The 23,349-nt window shown below is 36.3% G+C and overlaps 1 protein-coding gene across 1 annotated transcript; it reads right to left on the bottom strand.

The window, feature by feature from the left end:
- Positions 1-15,099: 15,099 nt before the first annotated feature.
- On the bottom strand, positions 15,100-21,416 carry LOC139873260 (ATP-dependent zinc metalloprotease FTSH 3, mitochondrial-like). The gene is made up of 8 exons (XM_071861195.1): positions 21,175-21,416; positions 20,829-21,075; positions 20,580-20,651; positions 19,744-19,874; positions 19,111-19,590; positions 17,869-18,636; positions 16,050-16,277; positions 15,100-15,934 (listed from the first exon to the last, which is right to left on the bottom strand). Exons 1-8 carry the CDS (start codon positions 21,223-21,225, stop codon positions 15,452-15,454), a joined length of 2,460 nt encoding a protein of 819 aa, XP_071717296.1. The 5' UTR covers positions 21,226-21,416; the 3' UTR covers positions 15,100-15,451.
- Between the last annotated feature and the right edge of the window lie 1,933 nt (positions 21,417-23,349).

Below are 23,349 nucleotides of genomic sequence, written 5' to 3' on the forward strand. Positions count from 1 at the left end.
AAGGTCTCGGTTGTGTATTAATGCAACGAACGAAGGTGATTGCTTATGCGTCTAGACAATTGAAGATTCACGAACAAAATTATACGACGCATGATTTGGAATTAGGCGCGGTTGTTTTTGCATTAAAGACTTGGAGGCACTACTTATATGGGGTCAAAAGTATTATATATACTGACCACAAAAGTCTTCAACACATATTTAATCAGAAACAACTGAATATGAGGCAACGTAGGTGGATTGAATTATTGAATGATTACGACTTTGAGATTCGTTACCACCCGGGGAAGGCAAATGTGGTAGCCGATGCCTTGAGCAGGAAGGACAGAGAACCCATTCGAGTAAAATCTATGAATATAATGATTCATAATAACATTACTACTCAAATAAAGGAGGCGCAACAAGGAGTTTTAAAAGAGGGAAATTTAAAGGATGAAATACCCAAAGGATCGGAGAAGCATCTTAATATTCGGGAAGACGGAACCCGGTATAGGGCTGAAAGGATTTGGGTACCAAAATTTGGAGATATGAGAGAAATGGTACTTAGAGAAGCTCATAAAACCAGATACTCAATACATCCTGGAACGGGGAAGATGTACAAGGATCTCAAGAAACATTTTTGGTGGCCGGGTATGAAAGCCGATGTTGCTAAATACGTAGGAGAATGTTTGACGTGTTCTAAGGTCAAAGCTGAGCATCAGAAACCATCAGGTCTACTTCAACAACCCGAAATCTCGGAATGGAAATGGGAAAACATTACCATGGATTTCATCACTAAATTGCCAAGGACTGCAAGTGGTTTTGATACTATTTGGGTAATAGTTGATCGTCTCACCAAATCAGCACACTTCCTACCAATAAGAGAAGATGACAAGATGGAGAAGTTAGCACGACTGTATTTGAAGGAAGTCGTCTCCAGACATGAAATACCAATCTCTATTATCTCTGATAGGGATGACAGATTTATTTCAAGATTCTGGCAGACATTACAGCAAGCATTAGGAACTCGTCTAGACATGAGTACTGCCTATCATCCACAAACTGATGGGCAGAGCAAAAGGACGATACAAACGCTTGAAGACATGCTACGAGCATGTGTTATTGATTTCGGAAACAGTTGGGATCGACATCTACCGTTAGCAGAATTTTCCTACAACAACAGCTACCATTCAAGCATTGAGATGGCGCCGTTTGAAGCACTTTATGGTAGAAAGTGCAGGTCTCCGATTTGTTGGAGTGAAGTGGGGGATAGACAGATTACGGGTCCGGAGATTATACAAGAAACTACCGAGAAGATCATCCAAATTCAACAACGGTTGAAAACCGCCCAAAGTCGACAAAAGAGCTACGCTGACATTAAAAGAAAAGATATAGAATTTGAAATTGGAGAGATGGTCATGCTTAAAGTTGCACCTTGGAAAGGCGTTGTTCGATTTGGTAAACGAGGGAAATTAAATCCAAGGTATATTGGACCATTCAAGATTATTGATCGTGTCGGACCAGTAGCTTACCGACTAGAGTTACCTCAACAACTCGCGGCTGTACATAACACTTTCCACGTCTCGAATTTAAAGAAATGTTTTGCTAAAGAAGATCTCACTATTCCGTTAGATGAAATCCAAATCAACGAAAAACTTCAATTCATCGAAGAACCCGTCGAAATAATGGATCGTGAGGTTAAAAGACTTAAGCAAAACAAGATACCAATTGTTAAGGTTCGATGGAATGCTCGTAGAGGACCCGAGTTCACCTGGGAGCGTGAAGATCAGATAAAGAAGAAATACCCGCATCTATTTCCAGAAGATTCGTCAACACCTTCAACAGCTTAAAATTTCGGGACGAAATTTATTTAACGGGTAGGTACTGTAGTGACCCGAACTTTTCCATGTTTATATATATTAATTGAGATTGATATTTACATGATTAAATGTTTCCAACATGTTAAGCAATCAAACTTGTTAAGACTTGATTAATTGAAATATGTTTCATATAGACAATTGACCACCCAAGTTGATCGGTGATTCACGAACGTTAAAACTTGTAAAAACTATATGATGACATATATATGGATATATATATATAGTTAACATGATACTATGATAAGAAAACATATCATAAAGTATATTAACAATGAACTACATATGTAAAAACAAGACTACTAACTTAATGATTTTTAAACGAGACATATATGTAACGATTATCGTTGTAAAGACATTTAATGTATATATATCATATTAAGAGATATTCATACATGATAATATCATGATAATATAATAATTTAAAATCTCATTTGATATTATAAACATTGGGTTAACAACATTTAACAAGATCGTTAACCTAAAGGTTTCAAAACAACACTTACATGTAACGACTAACGATGACTTAACGACTCAGTTAAAATGTATATACATGTAGTGTTTTAATATGTATTTATACACTTTTGAAAGACTTCAATACACTTATCAAAATACTTCTACTTAACAAAAATGCTTACAATTACATCCTCGTTCAGTTTCATCAACAATTCTACTCGTATGCACCCGTATTCGTACTCGTACAATACACAGCTTTTAGATGTATGTACTATTGGTATATACACTCCAATGATCAGCTCTTAGCAGCCCATGTGAGTCACCTAACACATGTGGGAACCATCATTTGGCAACTAGCATGAAATATCTCATAAAATTACAAAAATATGAGTAATCATTCATGACTTATTTACATGAAAACAAAATTACATATCCTTTATATCTAATCCATACACCAACGACCAAAAATACCTACAAACACTTTCATTCTTCAATTTTCTTCATCTAATTGATCTCTCTCAAGTTCTATCTTCAAGTTCTAAGTGTTCTTCATAAATTCCAAAAGTTCTAGTTTCATAAAATCAAGAATACTTTCAAGTTTGCTAGCTCACTTCCAATCTTGTAAGGTGATCATCCAACCTCAAGAAATCTTTGTTTCTTACAGTAGGTTATCATTCTAATACAAGGTAATAATCATATTCAAACTTTGGTTCAATTTCTATAACTATAACAATCTTATTTCAAGTGATGATCTTACTTGAACTTGTTTTCGTGTCATGATTCTGCTTCAAGAACTTCGAGCCATCCAAGGATCCATTGAAGCTAGATCCATTTTTCTCTTTTCCAGTAGGTTTATCCAAGGAAATTAAGGTAGTAATGATGTTCATAACATCATTCGATTCATACATATAAAGCTATCTTATTCGAAGGTTTAAACTTGTAATCACTAGAACATAGTTTAGTTAATTCTAAACTTGTTCGCAAACAAAAGTTAATCCTTCTAACTTGACTTTTAAAATCAACTAAACACATGTTCTATATCTATATGATATGCTAACTTAATGATTTAAAACCTGGAAACACGAAAAACACCGTAAAACCGGATTTACGCCGTCGTAGTAACACCGCGGGCTGTTTTGGGTTAGTTAATTAAAAACTATGATAAACTTTGATTTAAAAGTTGTTATTCTGAGAAAATGATTTTTATTATGAACATGAAACTATATCCAAAAATTATGGTTAAACTCAAAGTGGAAGTATGTTTTCTAAAATGGTCATCTAGACGTCGTTCTTTCGACTGAAATGACTACCTTTACAAAAACGACTTGTAACTTATTTTTCCGACTATAAACCTATACTTTTATGTTTAGATTCATAAAATAGAGTTCAATATGAAATCATAGCAATTTGATTCACTCAAAACGGATTTAAAATGAAGAAGTTATGGGTAAAACAAGATTGGATAATTTTTCTCATTTTAGCTACGTGAAAATTGGTAACAAATCTATTCCAACCATAACTTAATCAACTTGTATTGTATATTATGTAATCTTGAGATACCATAGACACGTATACAATGTTTCGACCTATCATGTCGACACATCTATATATATTTCGGAACAACCATAGACACTCTATATGTGAATGTTGGAGTTAGCTATACAGGGTTGAGGTTGATTCCAAAATATATATAGTTTGAGTTGTGATCAATACTGAGATACGTATACACTGGGTCGTGGATTGATTCAAGATAATATTTATCGATTTATTTCTGTACATCTAACTGTGGACAACTAGTTGTAGGTTACTAACGAGGACAGCTGACTTAATAAACTTAAAACATCAAAATATATTAAAAGTGTTGTAAATATATTTTGAACATATTTTGATATATATGTATATATTGTTATAGGTTCGTGAATCAACCAGTGGCCAAGTCTTACTTCCCGACGAAGTAAAAATCTGTGAAAGTGAGTTATAGTCCCACTTTTAAAATCTAATATTTTTGGGATGAGAATACATGCAGGTTTTATAAATGATTTACAAAATAGACACAAGTACGTGAAACTACATTCTATGGTTGAATTATCGAAATCGAATATGCCCCTTTTTATTAAGTCTGGTAATCTAAGAATTAGGGAACAGACACCCTAATTGACGCGAATCCTAAAGATAGATCTATTGGGCCTAACAAACCCCATCCAAAGTACCTGATGCTTTAGTACTTCAAAATTTATATCATATCCGAAGGGTGTCCCGGAATGATGGGGATATTCTTATATATGCATCTTGTTATTGTCGGTTACCAGGTGTTCACCATATGAATGATTTTTATCTCTATGTATGAGATGTGTATTGAAATATGAAATCTTGTGGTCTATTGTTACGATTTGATATATATAGGTTAAACCTATAACTCACCAACATTTTTGTTGACGTTTTAAGCATGTTTATTCTCAGGTGATTATTAAGAGCTTCCGCTGTCGCATACTTAAATAAGGACGAGATTTGGAGTCCATGCTTGTATGATATTGTGTAAAAACTGCATTCAAGAAACTTATTTTGTTGTAACATATTTGTATTGTAAACCATTATGTAATGGTCGTGTGTAAACAGGATATTTTAGATTATCATTATTTGATAATCTACGTAAAGCTTTTTAAACCTTTATTGATGAAATAAAGTTATGGTTTGTTTTAAAATGAATGCAGTCTTTGAAAAACGTCTCATATAGAGGTCAAAACCTCGCAACGAAATCAATTAATATGGAACGTTTTTAATCAATAAGAACGGGACATTTCACATCCCCTGCATCTGGATAACTATACTGTTAATTGAGTAGCAGGGACTATCGGTAGACTCAGGCCCGATCAGCTGGGAGTCGTGTGCTCGTACAAGCCGCCGATCCTCGTATTGTCTTTTGTATGCTAGTTGGTAGTTAGCAGGTATTGTTGATGTATATAGCTTGTGTGTGGCTTAAGCTATATCTGTTAGATAGATTCCATTCACTTAGCGGTGTGCTAATCCCCCACATATTCTCCCCTTGCAGGTTTAGGTACTGCTAGTCGGGAAGGGTGCTATTGCAGAAGACATGTTTGACAACCCAACTCTGATGTGGACTTTTGAATAAATAATGTTTTGTGATAACATAACACCGTTGTGTAAACTTAAACGTAATGACGTGACTTATATTGTGTTTGTTAATAAAGTCTTCCGCTGTGTATTTAAAAAAAAAAAATGGCCGGTGTTACAAGTTGGTATCAGAGCATGGTTTGGCAGCAATTGCGTGCGCGTACTTTGTTCCCAAACCCTGAGGCAAGTCAAACATGTCTGTGGGAGTGGGGGCTAAGTGAAAATAGGATATACGTGTGTTAGTTGTGATTGAACTAACTGTTATCCACTAAGCTTTTGTGTGAGCTGTTTTGTAGCACAGGTATGGCTGATAGAAACGCAACTGGCCCATCTAACCCCGGAACATTTAGAGCACCAGAAGAGGGTGTTGAGTCTGATGATGATCAGAGTAGTTACATCCTTCAATTAGAAAGTAAGCTAAAAGAGGCTGAGGACAAAATTAATGAGCTTGAATTGGCAAGGCATTCTGGAAATGATGATACACCACCTGGATTCCCAATCGCGCAATCCCAAACGATACCTAATGTGCACCAGAACCAGTTTCAGAATCAAATACCTAACCAATATTATATGCCACCACAAAACAATTTTACTTACCAAAATCCCATGATGATGAATCCATACCAAATGCAAATGTTCCATCAACCTTACATGCAACCACCCAAAAGATGTACGTATAAGAACTTCCGTGATTGCAAACCCTCCGAGTTCTCTGGAAGTACTGATCCGACTGTAACTCTCAATTGGTTGCGAGAAGTTGAAAGGGTATTTGAAGCGTGCCAGTGTGAACCCGAGCTGAAAGTGACATATGCTAGTCGAATGTTGAAAGGTAGGGCTATGATTTGGTAGGATTCTTTGATTTCTAGTATACCAAAAGAGCAAGTGAGTATGATCACATGGGAGCAGTTTCATGGGAAGGTGTGTGAACAATATTGTAATCCATTTGATATGAACCGAATCAAGACTGAGTTTCTTGAAATGAAGATGACACCTCAAATGACGATCGACGAGGTAGTAGAGAAGTATATGGATAAACTAAGGTTTGTACAACAGTGGGTGCCAGACGAAGCGTCTCGTATACAACATTTTGTTAATATCATTTTGCCAGAGTACCGAACTTTTGTTAGAACGGCTACGTCGTTGTCTCAAGCGGTTGTGATGGCTAAGATGGTAGAAAGTGATGTTCAGGCCGCCAGAAACAGAATGTTTGGTAATGTGCTACAACAAGGTGGGCAAGTATCTGGTCAATCAGGATCTAAATCCAAGAAGTCTAGTGGGTTTAAATCGAAGGGTAAAAGTGGTCAGAGTAGTTCTGGGTCTGGATCAGGTAAAGGGAATTGGTGTCACACGTGTCGATCTTCTCACAGTGGTCAGTGTTCTGAGGCTACAAGAAGATGCTTAAAGTGTGGTGTTGTTGGGCATGAGTCTTCAGCATGCCCGTATCCGAATAGTGTGTGTTGGAGTTGTCACAAACCAGGGCATCGTGCAATTAGTTGTCTGTCTAAGAGTGGTAGTTCCGGGGCAGGGTCAGGGGCGCGTTCGGCATCAGCCGGAGGATCAACTGCCTTGAGTGGGCAGAAGAGGAAGAATCCTCCAACAGCAGAGGCTAGAGCTTTTCAGATGTCGGTTGAGAATGCTGTGGCAACCGACGAAGTAATCACCGGTATGTTTCTAATCAACTCAATACCTGCTCGCGTATTGTTTGATTGTGGTGCCAATAGGTGTTTTATGTCCCTAGATTTCTGTGCTAAGTTGAATTTACCAGCTACTGTGTTACCCAAGCCGGTTAGTGTAGAAGTAGCTGATGGTAAGACCACACCCGTCACAACCTATGTGACTGGGGTTTGTATAGAGATCGAAGGGAAGTCTTTCCCGGTAACTTGTTTAGTGTTATCTATTCCTAGCTTTGATGTAGTATTAGGAATGGATTGGCTGAGCTCGCTTAGGGCTAATATTAAGTGCGATAGGAAAATGATTACCTTTCGTTTGACCGATGGAACCCGTATTGTGGCCCGGGGGGAGCGGGGCGGGTATAATTTTCCGTTGATAACCATGATGAAAGCGAAAAAGTCGATGGAAAAGGGTTGTGATTCGTTTCTTGCGTATGTGATTGCTGCGGAGAAAGAAAAGAGAACAGTGGCCGATATTCCGGTAGTATCAGAATTTCCTGAAGTGTTCCCAGATGAGTTACCAGGTCTGCCGCCGGTAAGGGAAGTCGAATATAAGATTGAGTTGGTTCCTGGAACAACTCCAGTTGCAAAAGCTCCATACCGATTAGCGCTATCTAAAATCCGTGAAATGATGTCACAGATTCAAGAACTATTAGATTGTGGGTTTATCCGACCGAGTTCTTCACCGTGGGGTGCTCCGGTATTGTTTGTTAAAAAGAAAGATGGGTCAATGCGTATGTGTATTGATTATCGTGAATTGAACAAAAGAACTGTGAAGAATAAGTATCCGTTACCTCGAATAGATGATTTGTTCGATCAGTTACAGGGTGCTTCATTCTTTTCTAAGATAGACTTACGATCCGGATATCATCAGGTTCGTGTTGCTGAATCAGATATACCGAAAACAGCGTTCAGAACAAGGTATGGTCATTATGAATTTCTTGTCATGCCTTTTGGGTTGACGAATGCGCCAGCAGTCTTCATGGATCTAATGAATAGAGTGTGTCATCCATTCTTAGATAAGTTTGTGATTGTGTTTATTGATGACATATTGGTGTATTCGAAAACAGAGAGTGAACATGCTGAACATCTGAGGTTGGTTTTAAACTTGTTAAAACGTGAGCAACTATTTGCAAAATTTTCAAAGTGTGAATTTTGGTTACGTGAAGTGCAGTTTTTGGGTCATGTGATTTGTACCGAGGGTATAAAAGTTGATCCGACAAAGATAGAAGCGGTAATGAATTGGAATTCTCCGAGGACTCCGACTGAGATTAAGAGTTTTCTGGGATTGGCTGGTTATTATCGCAGGTTTATCAAAGATTTCTCTAAAATAGCAGGTCCATTGACTAAGTTAACTCGTAAAGATATAACTTTTCGATGGATTGATGAACAGGAAAAGGCTTTTCAGATATTGAAACAGCTACTGTGTCAAGCACCAGTGTTATCTTTACCAGAAGGTTCAGACGACTTCGTGGTATACTGTGATGCATCATATGCTGGGTTGGGTTGTGTCTTAATGCAGAGAGATAAGGTAATCGCCTACGCCTCGCGACAGTTGAAAGTTCATGAGAAGAATTATCCGGTGCATGATCTTGAAATGGCTGCAGTAGTGTTTGCTTTGAAACTGTGGAGACATTATTTGTATGGAACTCATTGTGTTATTTGTACAGATCATAAGAGTCTGCAATATATCTTCTCACAGAAAGAATTGAATATGCGTCAGAGACGGTGGCAAGAGTTGATCAAAGATTATGATTGTGAAATTAAATATCATCCGGGTAAGGCAAATGTGGTTGCAGATGCGCTAAGTCGTAAAAAGTCAAGTGAAAATGTGAAATTCCTTCGTTTGAATATAACTTCAGATTTGATTAACAGCTTAAGAACCGTTCAGGCCTGTGCTTTGGAGGACGAACATATTAAATATGAACAAATGATCAAACGAAAAGTGGACTTAAGTGATGACTCACGTGGACTAAAGACTTTAAACAATCGTGCTTGGGTACCTAAGCTTGGAAATTTGAGGGATTTAATTATGACAGAAGCTCACAAATCCAAATTGACAGTACATCCGGGTAGTAATAAGATGTATCATGATTTGAAAGCAGTGTATTGGTGGCCGACAATGAAAACAGATATCGCTCGATATGTCGAAAAGTGCCATATTTGTGCTCAAGTGAAGGCAGAACATCAGAAACCTTATGGTTCGCTACGTCAGTTACAGATTTCAGAGTGGAAATGGGAACATATAACGATGGATTTTGTGACCAAATTACCTCGAACTCAGAAACGACACGATATGATTTGGGTAATAGTGGATCGTCTAACTAAAAGTGCTCATTTTCTTGCTACTCGTGAGACAGCTTCGTTAAGTGAGTTAGCCAATTTTTATGTGAAAGAAATAGTTAGTCGACATGGTGTGCCGTTATCGATCGTTTCAGACAGAGATTCCAGATTTGTGTCGAATTTTTGGAACAGTCTTCAACAAAATTTGGGTACACGTGTGAATTTAAGTACAGCTTATCATCCTCAGACAGATGGTCAGAGTGAAAGAACGATACAGACTTTGGAGGATATGTTAAGGACTTGTGTGTTAGAATACGGTGGTTCGTGGGATACACATTTACCGTTGGTCGAATTCGCGTATAATAATTCATATCATTCGAGTATAGGAATGCCGCCCTATGAAATGTTGTACGGTCGTAGTTGCAGAACTCCGACTTGTTGGTTAGAAGCCGGGGAGAAGCAGTTTGCAGGTCCCGAAATTGTTCAAATGACAGCCGAAAATGTTGCAATTGCGAGAGAAAAGTTGAAAGCCGCTAGAGATAGGCAGAAAATGTATGCTGATCCGCGTAGACGTCCGGTAACCTTTAATGTGGGTGAACGAGTGTATCTGAAAGTTTCGCCGTGGAAAGGGGTTATCAGATTCGGTAAACGTGGTAAGTTAGCACCAAGATTTATTGGTCCGTTTCCGATCAGTGAAGTGTTGAACGATCAGACTGTGGTGTTAGATCTTCCGCCAGAGTTAGCCGGTATTCATAATACATTTAACGTGTGTTATCTTCGTAAGTGTAAAGTCGATGATGAAACGCAACTCCTTCCTTTAGAAGATTTCAGGGTCGATTTGAATAAGAAATTGGTGGAAGAGCCGGTTCGTGTAGTTGACCGAAAGGTGACTAAGTTGAGAAATAAAGAGATACCGATGGTGTTGATCGAGTGGAAACACAGTTTGGGTTCTAATCTTACGTGGGAAACGGAAGAGTTGATGAGAAATCGTTACCCTCATTTGTTTGACCAATACCAGATTCCGAGGACGGAATCTCCGTAAGGGGGGTGGATTTGTAACAGACTGAAGCCCGGGCTAGTTGTAAGTGAACTATTTTGCCCTTAGAGTTTGTGCTTAGTCTTAAGTGCTTTTATTTTATTTATTTAATTAGTGTTTTATTATATTTGTGTTGTGTCCAGTTTGTGACAAGGGTCCCAGAACAGGTTTGATTATTTTATTTGGACTTCGTTTGGGTTACCTAATCCTGTACGAAAGATATCAGATAACTGGTAAATACCCGTGTGTTGAAAGGTATTGTGATATAACACAATTAAGTGTTATACCAGCTGCCACTTTCTCATTTTCTTCCCATTTTTAGAAAATACACCGTACCTTCATCCCTCCCACCTAACCAAACCCTAATTCCTAAATTGTGTTCTAGAGCTCAAATTGTTCATACCATCTTGTTTCTTACAGATTACTGAGTCTATCAAGGTAAGTAACATGTGTTTTTGTGTTCAATTCGTTGTTAAATTCTTGGTTTTGTGTGAGTTTTGTAAAAAGCTTGAATTTGTGTCAAAACAAGTGATTTAAGTGTTGTTATGGTCAAATTGTTGTGGGTTTTGAGTCTATAACAAGTAGTGAACAAGTGGTAGTCGATTTTGGTGTTTAAAACGATCTCTAGATCGAGATTTGAGGATTTCATCGTGAAGTCCGTAGCCTTTGTTCAGTTTCTGAGGAAGATGAACACAGTCGGCCGACTGTCGGATGACAGTCGACCGACTGAGGGTGAACCGACCGACTGGCGAGTGAACCGACCGACTGAGATTTACCTTCGGCCGATTGATGTATTACCCAATGAATCGACCGACTGGACAGGTCAGTCGACCGATTGTGTCGACAGTCGACCGACTGTAAGTGTCAGTCGACCGACTGTGTGTACAGGGCAGAATGTTTTACCAAAGTGCCTTTTTCTAGCCGTTATGCTGCCCGTTTATATTTTGGTGTTCAGGATGTAAATTTTGAAAGTGCATAAGTGTTAAGCATGAAAATTTTAGCGGACGCATTTTTTTTACTAATTTGCTATAATTCGCTGTCAGTGTGTCTAATCTTGATGGGAACACTATTCTAACTTGGTTTTTGCTGTTCTCGGGAGATAAGGATAAGGAGGAAGCTCAGAAATAATAACTGAGCGGTTGCTGGTAATTGGTGAGTGGGTCTATCTACGGATAGAGTTTAAGTAGCATATCATGCTACTGTGGTTGACTCTTTTACCATGCATAGTGTAGGAATTGCTATGTTAGAATAATATCGTTGCCTGATGTTGTATGTGAATTTTGTGTACAATGTGTGAATGGCACCAGTCGGGCCTAGGGAGACTGGGGACTCGAGACCGTGCCTAGGAGAGGTTAGAGTCCGTATGAGGTCAACCGTGCCTAGGGGAGGTTGGGTCCATAGGCTACTAATTGTGGAGTATAGTGTGAATGATGCATCCCCTGCATCTGGATAACTATACTGTTAATTGAGTAGCAGGGACTATCGGTAGACTCAGGCCCGATCAGCTGGGAGTCGTGTGCTCGTACAAGCCGCCGATCCTCGTATTGTCTTTTGTATGCTAGTTGGTAGTTAGCAGGTATTGTTGATGTATATAGCTTGTGTGTGGCTTAAGCTATATCTGTTAGATAGATTCCATTCACTTAGCGGTGCGCTAATCCCCCACATATTCTCCCCTTGCAGGTTTAGGTACTGCTAGTCGGGAAGGGTGCTATTGCAGAAGACATGTTTGACAACCCAACTCTGATGTGGACTTTTGAATAAATAATGTTTTGTGATAACGTAACACCGTTGTGTAAACTTAAACGTAATGACGTGACTTATATTGTGTTTGTTAATAAAGTCTTCCGCTGTGTATTTAAAAAAATAAAAAATAAAAATGGCCGGTGTTACACTGGGTTTGCGATGTTCGTGGTTTACCTGCTATGTGGAGCTAATGTGTTTGTATATAAAGGATTTCTTGTTACAGAAAATACATGATAAGAAAGCAGACATTAGTATTAGAGTAGATTTTTTTTTTGTTGTTGCTAAAAAGCGATAATTACAACGACAAATCTAGTAAACAATTCAGCGACAAGCCTAGCAAACACAACACAACAACTAAGACAAACAAACACAAACACGAAAGCATAATGTCGCGGAGAAGCTAAACAACAAAACAAAAACAAAGCGCACTAAATGAAACAAATCAACAAGGCACGACTTTAACCTAACAACGAAGCCGCAACGATCTGAACCCACCAAAAATATGCACTTACTACATTTCTCCACCTCGGTACTAACTTTCATATCCTTTGAAACCGGCTTGAAGAGCTTACCTTCCACATACACGAATAATCTTATCCGAACGAGAAGGGAATAAAAAATCTGTAGCTTACCCCCATTGAACTAAAGGGAATAGGATCAGTGGCGGATCTAGGAATGACAGTCAGTGGTGTCACTGTTTAAAAATTCAATTTTTTTTTTTTACTATATGACCAATGGTGGATTCAGAAATTTTATTCGAGGGGGCAAAAATTTACACTATCTACTAGCAAAGTCGATCTTGAGTATTTTATTGTGGTTTATCTAGAGGATAAATAAATGCCACTATCTATGAATATCATAAGCAAGTGACATGAGGTGTATAAAACCTTATCTATTTATATCTCATTTTCGTATTGTTTTCAATAATTAAGGTGTAATATAAGTTTAGAAGATAAAATTAACGGCTGTAATATAATTTTAGAAAATACTCTAGTGACCACTCTAAAGTCTAAATCACATCTATACAAATACAGTACAAATCTTTAAAAAAAAAAAAACAATATAGGGAGTAGTACCTTTAACAACACAATGTGTCAAAAGAGTAAATACGTGGATGTTTATAAACATATGCTTCACTACTTGTACTATACAACTAATATTTGCAAAAAATATTTTATCATATTCACAATTCTCTCTCCACCTTTATACTTTCCTCTTTTACATTATCTTCTTCCTTACTCAGTTTCTTAACCTGCAACTTATGGCATGTATACATGAAATCAAGCTAACCATTTTTGATTTCTCTCGATGAAATGATGCTCAGTGACGTCACCTATGTAGCTCAGTCCCACAATGGGCCATTTTCCACTGGTGTCACTAGTGAAAAACCTAATTTTTTTCCCACTAGATCACGTATTTGAGTGGTGTCCTGTGCCACCACTGGGGACACTGTAGATCCGCCCCTGCCAATATTCAAAAGAGAATTTATAAAGTAGCTTATTTTATTTAATATATACGTGGTTTTAGTTATGTCATAAGTCCATTACATAAAAATGAAATTAAACGACTCAACAAAAGTTAAATTGAAAATTTGACTGACATTACTACTCCGTATTAAACTAAAAGTTGGTAGGTTTTTAACGAGACATCTAATAAAAAAAAATAATAGAAACCAGTGGGTGCTTATTGAGTTATATAAATAAATTCAGGGGTTTAACACGAAATATTTAATATAGTGGGGCTAATATGTCGTCTCCTTTCTGGTACTTCCATATCACCATTTTCAACTTTAAAAGCTCCATTAAAATGGCTTTTCAACTTATTTTGCACAAGTCCATATATATAAACATATATCACTAAAATTTTAGTATGTGTGACCCCATCTTGCACCATGGTGGCTCTGCCAGTGGTTGCACTTCCATATAATTAAAGAAAACTCCGAAAAATTTACCTTTCGTCAACTAGATTGAGTGGTAGCACGTGCTACCACTCGAGTTAACATAGATCCGCCCCTGTCTTGCACCATGGTGGCTCTGCCAGTGGTTGCACTTCCATATAATTAAAGAAAACTCCGAAAAATTTACCTTTCGTCAACTAGATTGAGTGGTAGCACGTGCTACCACTCGAGTTAACATAGATCCGCCCCTGAATAGGATTATAGGAAAGATAAATTTCAAGTGTTAACAAAAAAAAAAAAAAAAAAAGTTGAAGTTTGAATAATCGATAGTAAATATTCAGTAAGCATCTAAAATCCAGTCATAGATTAAAACTAAATACACAACATAAATTTAAAGCCTGAGTTATTCAATACACCATACATTTATCAGCAAAGATTGGAGCGATTGTAAAGTTAGAAGCTTAATATGATCGGGCGACCAGTTTTGATTCCTTTATTACATGTGAAGTACATACGTCGAGATATGAAGAAACTTTCTAAATCTGTATTAAGCAACAAAACATTTATAATAATAGACCACAAAAAATTATACCAAGGGTGCGTTTGTATTAAATGGTTCATCCCTGAATTCTGAACCATTTAGCATTTAATACGTTTGTTGCTAGCCTCTGAACAATAGATAACGTTGAATGATTCGGTATTCAGTGTTTAACCATTCGGAGTTGAAATTCTCTCTTAAGTCTTAACCATTAAGCACATATATCAAAATAGTTTTGCTGAATGTATTGAGGGCTGTTATTGAATCACTTCTCTCTATGTCAAATGTATTCATCAACATTATTTGTTTAAAATGATTATTAAACATGTTATTAACATTCAAATGCAATTTAATTAAGAACATTTGAGTTATTCAAATTATAAATCATTCGGCGCTTAATCATTCAATTTTATGAAATGCATGCTAAAACTCTCCCGAATCAACAGCCATATAGTACACGTGTTGAGAGAAAAAGAAAAAGAAAAAGAAAAAAAAATCAATGTCTATATCAAACTTTAGATTAGACAAACTTTATGCAGGAAATGTTAGTTTTATAAATGTCTAAAACATGATCGACAATGTGACAGCCAGAACCAATACATAGTCCGAGAACAATAAATTCTTATGAAATAATAAAACAGCACATGAACTTTACACCCTTTTGTATCATCAGCATTCCGTACGACTTGGTTATACATTAAGCCACGTAAGCAAAGCTTAAATATGTTGCCGAATACACAGATAATTGTTTATCTCCACCCAAATCTATCTCAATCCAAAATCCAAATGGGGAGAAACTGTATTTTCCAAATTAAGCTTTTCTTACCTCTCTTTCGTAACGTTCTACGCAGGGACCACTTCAGGCTCGAGTGGTGGCGGTGACCCTTTATCTTGAGTGGTCCCACCCTCTTCAGTCTGGCCCGCGTTACCATCTTCCTGCTCGAACCCAAGCTTAAACCTGTCATAATTTGTCATTTCAGGTGCTTTAAATGGTCGTTCGCCTAATACTTTAAGCAAATCATCTTGGTGGAGGACTTCTTTTTGGAGCAAAAGTTCAGCAATTTGAGAAAGTTTCTCTTTGTGTTCTTCAACAAGTGAGACTGTTCGTTTGTACGCCTTGTTGACCCATTCTCGAACTTCAGTGTCGATAATGGCTCCAGTTTTGTTGCTGTACGGTTTGGTCATCTCCATACCGTCTTCCCTTTGAGGGAACGAGAGAAGACCCACTTTTTCACTGAAGCCGTAGACGGCAACTTGAGCGTATGTCATTTTTGTTACCTTCTCTAAGTCGTTTTGTGCTCCCGTTGAAATCTTTCCAATGAGAACCTGAAATTGAGAAATAATCATAAGCTCAATACCTACAACACGAGTGGTTCAAAAGACAAAAGTAATGCATGTCATGTTTTTTAGTCGTATATAAAAAAGTGTGTAAAAACATTACTTGTTCAGCAGCTCGGCCACCAAGCGTCATGCAAGTCATGTCAAAAAGCTGTTCCTTGGTCATGAGTAAGTTCTCACTTGGAACATATTGAGCAAAACCTAAAGCTGCTGTACCACGTGGAACAATAGTCACTTTCAACAATGGTTCTGCGTGTTCCAAAAACCAACCCACAACCGCATGACCCGCTTCATGATAAGCTACAGTCCTCCGTTCTAGCTTGCTTATCACCTGTCTCATTAACAAGATTATTAGTAAAGGTAGAAATATGTGTAGTTTAAAGGGTCAATATGGGTTTTGTTTGTCAGGTTTAACTGACCCATAACCACTGTTAGTCCATTTTTCTACTTCCTAAAAATAGTTAACACATTACATATAGCTTCACAATCTTCATAATTAAAATAATAAAATGAATGTTTTACTAAAACAATATATACGAGAATATATGCTCTAAAAATATATTTGAAATGTATACATGTGTCAATATGTATATGTGTCTGTATGTGTAGATGTGTCTATAAGTGTATATGTGTCTATTTGTATAGGTGTGTATGCTTGTATGTGTGTAGATACATGTGAATGTATATGTATATGCGCATATGTGATGTGTGTGTATGCACATGTGCGTGCATCGATTCACGCACCCCCGCGTGTACTGTGGCGGATCTAGAAGTCTTAGCCAGTGGTAGCACAAAATAATAATAATTAATTAATTAATAATAAATAATAGTAATATAATAAAAATATTATTATTATTATAATAATATTAATATTAATAGTATAAAAAATATATAATATTAATACCCCATACCCTACATTCGTGGGATTGGGTACTGTTGTTGTTGTTGTTGTAATATTAATAATATTATATTATAATAATATTAATTTGTTAGAGGGACAGAGGGTGGCTCGTTTAAAAAAAGTTTTGTTATTCAAAAAAAAAATTAGTGAATTGAGGGTTAAATAGAAAATTTAAATAAGGGTGAAATTGAATTGATGAAGTATTTGATATATGTTGTTAAAAAAAAAAAGTAAATTAAGAAAGTGAATATCTAATACGAGTTCAAGAAAAGAGAAAGTGGCGGGCCATCTAAAGTTGGTCTTCCCCACAACTTTATATTTTTTCCCATTTCTTTCTAACCCAGGAAGAACTTCCATTAACAAACCTGCAACTACTTCAATTTTTCATCTTAACTTAAATTCTTCTTGAATTTTAATTTGTGTTTATAACCATCGCTTCTTTTGTTTACAATTGGGTTGCACACACAAAATTTTAGTGGTAGCACTCACTGAAGTCCAACAAAAACCTAACAAATTTTATACTATACGAGCATATTTGAGTGGTTGCAAGTGCAACCACTCCCATGGTTATAGATCCGCCCCTGCGCGTGTAACATGTCATCGTGCCTAACATAACATTATAAAGCTAATTTCAACTTCAACACACTTTTTTTGTTTGGATATGATTAATTAGTGGATGTTGAGTCGTGTGCAAAAGATTAAAAGGGTAAAAGGTCAAAGGTTTTGCGTGTTCGGCTACCCGGGAGGGCGAGTAATCCGACCCCGGATGTACACATCCTAGTAGAATTTCCCTGTTTCCAACCCATCCCTGACCACCACTAAATATTCGTCCTAGACAAGATTCGAACCTGAGACCTCTCGCAAGGAACTGAGGGCCCCAACCACTAGGCTATCTAGTGATGGTTGATGCTGAGTCGTGTGTGTAAGAAAAAATCTCGGTGTGACGCATTCAAAAGCAAATAAGTTAAAATCACCACAACTAAGCATTATGCATATCAAATCAAACATGGTTATGTTATACCTTGTTCTTCTTCTCGAGCCCACCAATGATCCTATCAATGGCTCCCTCAAAATGTTCCATAGTTATCTTTGTCTGCTCACCTCTAGCAGCAATCAAAGCTGCTTCATTGCAAACATTTGCAATATCAGCACCCGCAAACCCTGGAGTTAACGCAGCTAATCTCTGAGAAAAATAAGACGGTTCATTATCAAGCTTCAATTTCTTCAAATAAATCTGAAATATCTGCTCACGCCCTTTAATATCCGGTTTATCAATACTTATTTGTCTATCAAATCTTCCAGGTCTTAACAGAGCTTTATCTAAAATATCGGGTCTATTAGTCCCGGCAAGAACAACCACCCCAGCAGTGGTGCCGAACCCGTCCATTTCAACAAGCAGCTGGTTAAGAGTACTTTCACGCTCATCGTTTGACCCCGAAAAACCACCACGTCCTCTTGCACGACCAATTGCATCAATTTCATCAATGAATATGATACTAGGTGCACACTGTCTAGCCTCTTGGAACAAGTTTCTGACCCTAGATGGGCCCACACCGACAAACATTTCCATGAAATCGGATCCAGATATTGAGAGAAATGGCACACCAGATTCTCCAGCAGTTGCTTTAGCTAAAAGGGTTTTTCCGGTCCCTGGTGGGCCCACCAATAGAGCACCTTTTGGAATTTTAGCTCCGAGTTCTTCGTATTTCTTTGGGTTCTTGAGGAAGTGAACAAACTCCATAATTTCTTGTTTTGCTTCGTCACAGCCAGCAACATCATTAAAGAAAACCTGATAAGAGGATATTAAAAAAATATATTGTATTATGGTATTGTTTGGTTACATATAGCAAGAGAATATATACATAATAAGTTATTATACAACATAAATAAAGAAAAGTTAGTATTTGTTTGGAGCAAGTTACTAAAGCTGGAAGCTTTTTGGTGTCCAAATTGTAATTTTTAGATAATCAACTGCATATGTGTTTGACGAACACACAAAAAAAAAAAAAAAAAAAAAAAAAAACCAATGAATTATATATTGCGAAACAGTACAATAATTTTCTCACGTTATATTAGAGTAATCAATTAATTTACTTGCATTTTTTATGATCAAACAGTAACATAAAAGGTGATAAAGACTCTATTTGTCCACACTAAGCGTTTCAAAACACGAATCAAAAAACCCTAATTGTATCAAAACTATGGAGAAGCATAAATTATTACGCTAAAGAAATTATATACAGGATTAAGATTGAACAATCACCTTATTCTTGGCGTTCTTATCAACTTTATTGATATGGGCTTTTCCGATATTGAATATTCCACGGGCACCTTTTCCACCACCACCTCCAACACCTAATCCACCTTGCATTCTCCGGCTCATGTACCAAAGAGAACCCAATAACAAAAGTGTCGGTGCAAATCGCATAATTTCTTGATACCAGACCATTTCAGATGCATATGTGACAGGAACATAATCATGAGAATCAATTCCAAGTGCCTCTTGAGCTTCCTCTAGTTTTTCCTCAAAAGATTCGACGCTCCCAATATTAAAGTAATATTTGTACTGACTTGTATTCACTCTTGCAGGTGAATCAATTGAAGATCCTTCAATGGATCCATCAGTTGATTGATTACGTGGTATGTTTCTCACATATACTTTTGCAACTGATTTATTAGAAATGACAATATGATCCACCAAGCCTGGTTCCAGAAGCTTGTTCTTGAACTCCTGGAAACTAATCTGCAACAAAATAAAAGATATGAAAACTTAGTAGTTTATATATTTATCTTATACCCATTATAAGAAATAAAATTTTATAACAAGTCACCACATCTTTGAGGCCTACAAAACAGAAAAAAGCAACAAAATAAATCCAGTATCAAAACTGCTAACCTGTTTCTGTTCACGAGGACCAAAAGAGAGTGATGAAAAGAGTAACAATCCAATCACTAGTAAAGGGATAGGTATTTGGAAGTTAAATTGCTTTGGAAAGAAACTCCCCTCGTCTTCTGTGCTCGATTCCTCTATATAATGCATAAAGTTAGTGTGTGCGTATTTCAAACATCAAGTAGATACTAATAATTTAATATTTAATATGTCTTGTTAAAACCACAATATCATGCTGATTATGCGAATATCATAGCTCCATTTATTGCTAAAAAGAAGATGAATTCACCTTGAATTCATAGAAGGTAATATGACATCCCTTATAGATGTCATATATATAATCCCTTACGCAATATTAACATAGTACTTAAACTTTAGTATTTACTAACAATCTGAGACTGTACCATAATTTCATCACAGGTTATTGCAAAACAAAGCCGGAGCTAACAGTAGATCTACAGACTAGATGACCAATTTGTCATATTCAATATGAACCTTCAATGTAAAAAATAGTCAATGACTCAATTAGGTGTCTATTAGGTCAATTAGCATAACAAAGCAATACTTCTATTATTTTGCACCAATCAACCTGAAAGATCAGTAAATTACTATATAGTATTACACCTGGGAGACCAAAATACAAAAGCAGAAATTTTTAGTATATAAAAGTAAGAGCACCAACAATATGTTGATAAACATCAACAAATTTACATGCCTATCAAATCTATCTCTAGCAACTTTATCATGTATTTTGCACAGACATAGAGACCAAGAAAACAAAACTCATTCAAAGTACAAATCAATCTTGACATACACACGAGATAAAATTCAAGGTAACCAACCTTTAGATTCAGATTTCTGGTTATTCCCCTTTGGTGTTTCCTTCTTTTCCTTGGGGTAGAAGTTCTCATAATCTGAACAATTATTCGAAAACGCATCAAAGGCAAATAATACATAGACCAATATATATATAACTGCTCGAATACTCGGCTTTCGCAAATAAGGTTGACAGATTTCTTATAGAATTAGCTTCATAGCTTCAAACAGTAACAGAAACAGAAATACAAAGAAAAAAATAGCTAAAATCTTACTTTTTTTCTTAGGAGCTTCACTGCAGAAGAACCTTCGAAACTTAGGGTTTGCAATAACATTATTTAAATCAGAAATATACATCTTAGAGAATGAAGAACCATTGATATCTTTATTACTATTAGCAGCTAATGAACCTAAATAACGCTTCAAAAACCCTAATTTCTCATATCCGTTTCCGATATACCGAGATTGATCATAATCAGTCAAAATCTGCAATCTTCCGCCATTTGCACAACCCAAAACATTCTACATAACCACCAATTGATACAAATTAACATAAAAAAAAAAAAAAAAAACAATTATGCTTTAAACAATCAAAAAATGCGTCTAATTTCAGAAGCTTACCCTAGAACGAGATGATCGTGAAATTGACCGACCTAGTCTTGAAAACATCATAATAATAATAATCCAAACAATCCGTTAGCGAACTAACATATGATTCCTGAAGCTGATTTGCTTTTTGTGAGAAAAAATTAATTTAATTACTATTTAATATTAAAATATTGAAGGATGAAGAAAAGGGCCTGTGAGTGTGAGGTGTTCGACGAAAATACCAGACGTATTTGTTTGTTCTGTTTTTAAGCCACGAGTATCGACGGTATTAGTAGTAGTAGTATTTGGATATGTGGAAACCTGATATTCGGCCCATAGTTGACATCTATGATTATCAATTCTGAAAATTTACATTTTATACCCCAAGTATGTGAAAATTACAAAACGAGTCTTTTTTTTTCTTTTTCTTTTTTATCATTTTAAGAACTGTCGTTCGAAAAATCTAAAGTATAATAGTTATTGCTTTTGTATCAACGAGGATAAAAAAACTCGTGTTTCGCATGAGAGAATTTTTGGTCGATTAACGATCGATTAATTGAATGTTTATAAAAAATAATTAACAGTTAGGTAATTAAACGTTTAAAAAATAAATTAAGAATTAATAGGAAGTGAAAAAAAAAAGTTGTAAAAATTATCTTTACTGCGGAGAAGTTTTGGTCGGTTAATGGTCAGTTAATTCAACATAAAAAAGGGTAACGACCGATTAATCAAACGTTTAAAAAATAAAAGAATGAAAAATAAAGGAAAAAAGAAGTGAATAAAAAGTTATAAGAAATATTGAGAGCCTTAAAAAAATCAAATTACCAAAATACTACTGAAGTTGGAGGTATTTACAGTTTTGTCGTCGCGAAAAGTACCAGTTTCATCAAGATTAATATATAGTTATAACGAAAAGGAAGCAAATAATTGTTGAAAATAATATTATTATTTTTTATTATATATTTGATTTAGCGAATCTTTAGGAGAAGGAATTATGAAATAATAAATCATACTAGCAATTGATTGAGAAAATATTAAATTATTATAATTAATTTGAGTCTAATGGGTCTTTCATATGGGTCAAACAGGTTGAGTTGTAAAGTTTTCAGTTTTTGAGATTCATATCCCTAAAAATTTGTCCAATGAGTGTTTTTTAAAACATATTGTGTCTTAGACAAAAAATAAGAAATGGGTCGATCATGTTCAAATCCACCAAGTCCAACAAATGGGGACGGGTCCAACGGGTCTTGTATATGGGTCCAACGGGTCGAGTTGTAAAATTGTGAATTTTAGTTGCACGATGTAATTTTTCAAAATAAAATAAAAAATAATAAAATAATAAAAATAAAAAAGTGGGTAAAAATGATAAAAAAAATATTTAAAAGTAATATTTTATTGAACAAAATGGTTCTCGACCCGACCCAACCCGTTTGGGTCTCGACCCACTCAGACCCAACCAGCCCACGTCCCGACCCAACCCGTTTGACCCATTTAAATCTTGATCCGTTTTAACTCATGACCTGTTTCAACCCAAACCCATTTGGGTCTCGATCCAATCCGACCCGTTTGCCATGCATAAATATATCCTTGCCCTTTGAAACATAACTAGTGATTTGTTAATTAGGTAATGTTTTTATTTACTTAACATCATTGTAATTTTTTACATCATCTTCCATATCATAAAATCGATTACACACTATTTGATTAAGAACGGATAAACTAACTAATTTTCTTATCTATGTTCAGTAAGAACCATGAATAAATGAACACACGCTAACGAATACAGAGTATATAAATTAATGCATCACAAAAAATGAAGTTTAAGAAATTACAATTGAAAATTATTGTTCTATGTTCATTTTAGAATCTGTTTATTAAATTGCTAAATTAACATCAACAATCTTGTGAATAAACAGATATAAACAAATGGATATAACCTTGTGTTGTAGTTCATGTTGTAGTGATCTGTCTCTCTTAGCGAGAGGTCGGGAGTTCGACTCTTGTGGGGTGCAACATTGTACACAAGGTTCCCCTTTACCCTTGAATTCCATTCAAGGGCCTTCCGCACATCGCGTTGCGGGGGCAGTGGGGGAGGGGATTTTACCGCCCATGTCCTCGGATTGAGTCGGGTCTCCTCTTAGGCAGCAGTTGGGGGCGGGTTATACAACTTCAGGGAGATGAACGCGTGGGTGGTTATGTCCCCCTGGG

The sequence above is a fragment of the Rutidosis leptorrhynchoides genome, chromosome 10 (assembly GCF_046630445.1).
Source record: "Rutidosis leptorrhynchoides isolate AG116_Rl617_1_P2 chromosome 10, CSIRO_AGI_Rlap_v1, whole genome shotgun sequence".
NCBI lineage: Eukaryota > Viridiplantae > Streptophyta > Magnoliopsida > Asterales > Asteraceae > Rutidosis > Rutidosis leptorrhynchoides.

Coding starts and splice junctions, on each gene's coding strand:
- LOC139873260 (XM_071861195.1), bottom strand. CDS start 21,225: ATGATGTTTTCAAGACTAGGTCGGTCAATTTCACGATCATCTCGTTCT. Junction 21,076..21,174: donor CACGATCATCTCGTTCTAGG/GTAAGCTTCTGA, acceptor GTGGTTATGTAG/AATGTTTTGGGTTGTGCAAA. Junction 19,591..19,743: donor GTCCTCGTGAACAGAAACAG/GTTAGCAGTTTT, acceptor ATTTTGTTGCAG/ATTAGTTTCCAGGAGTTCAA.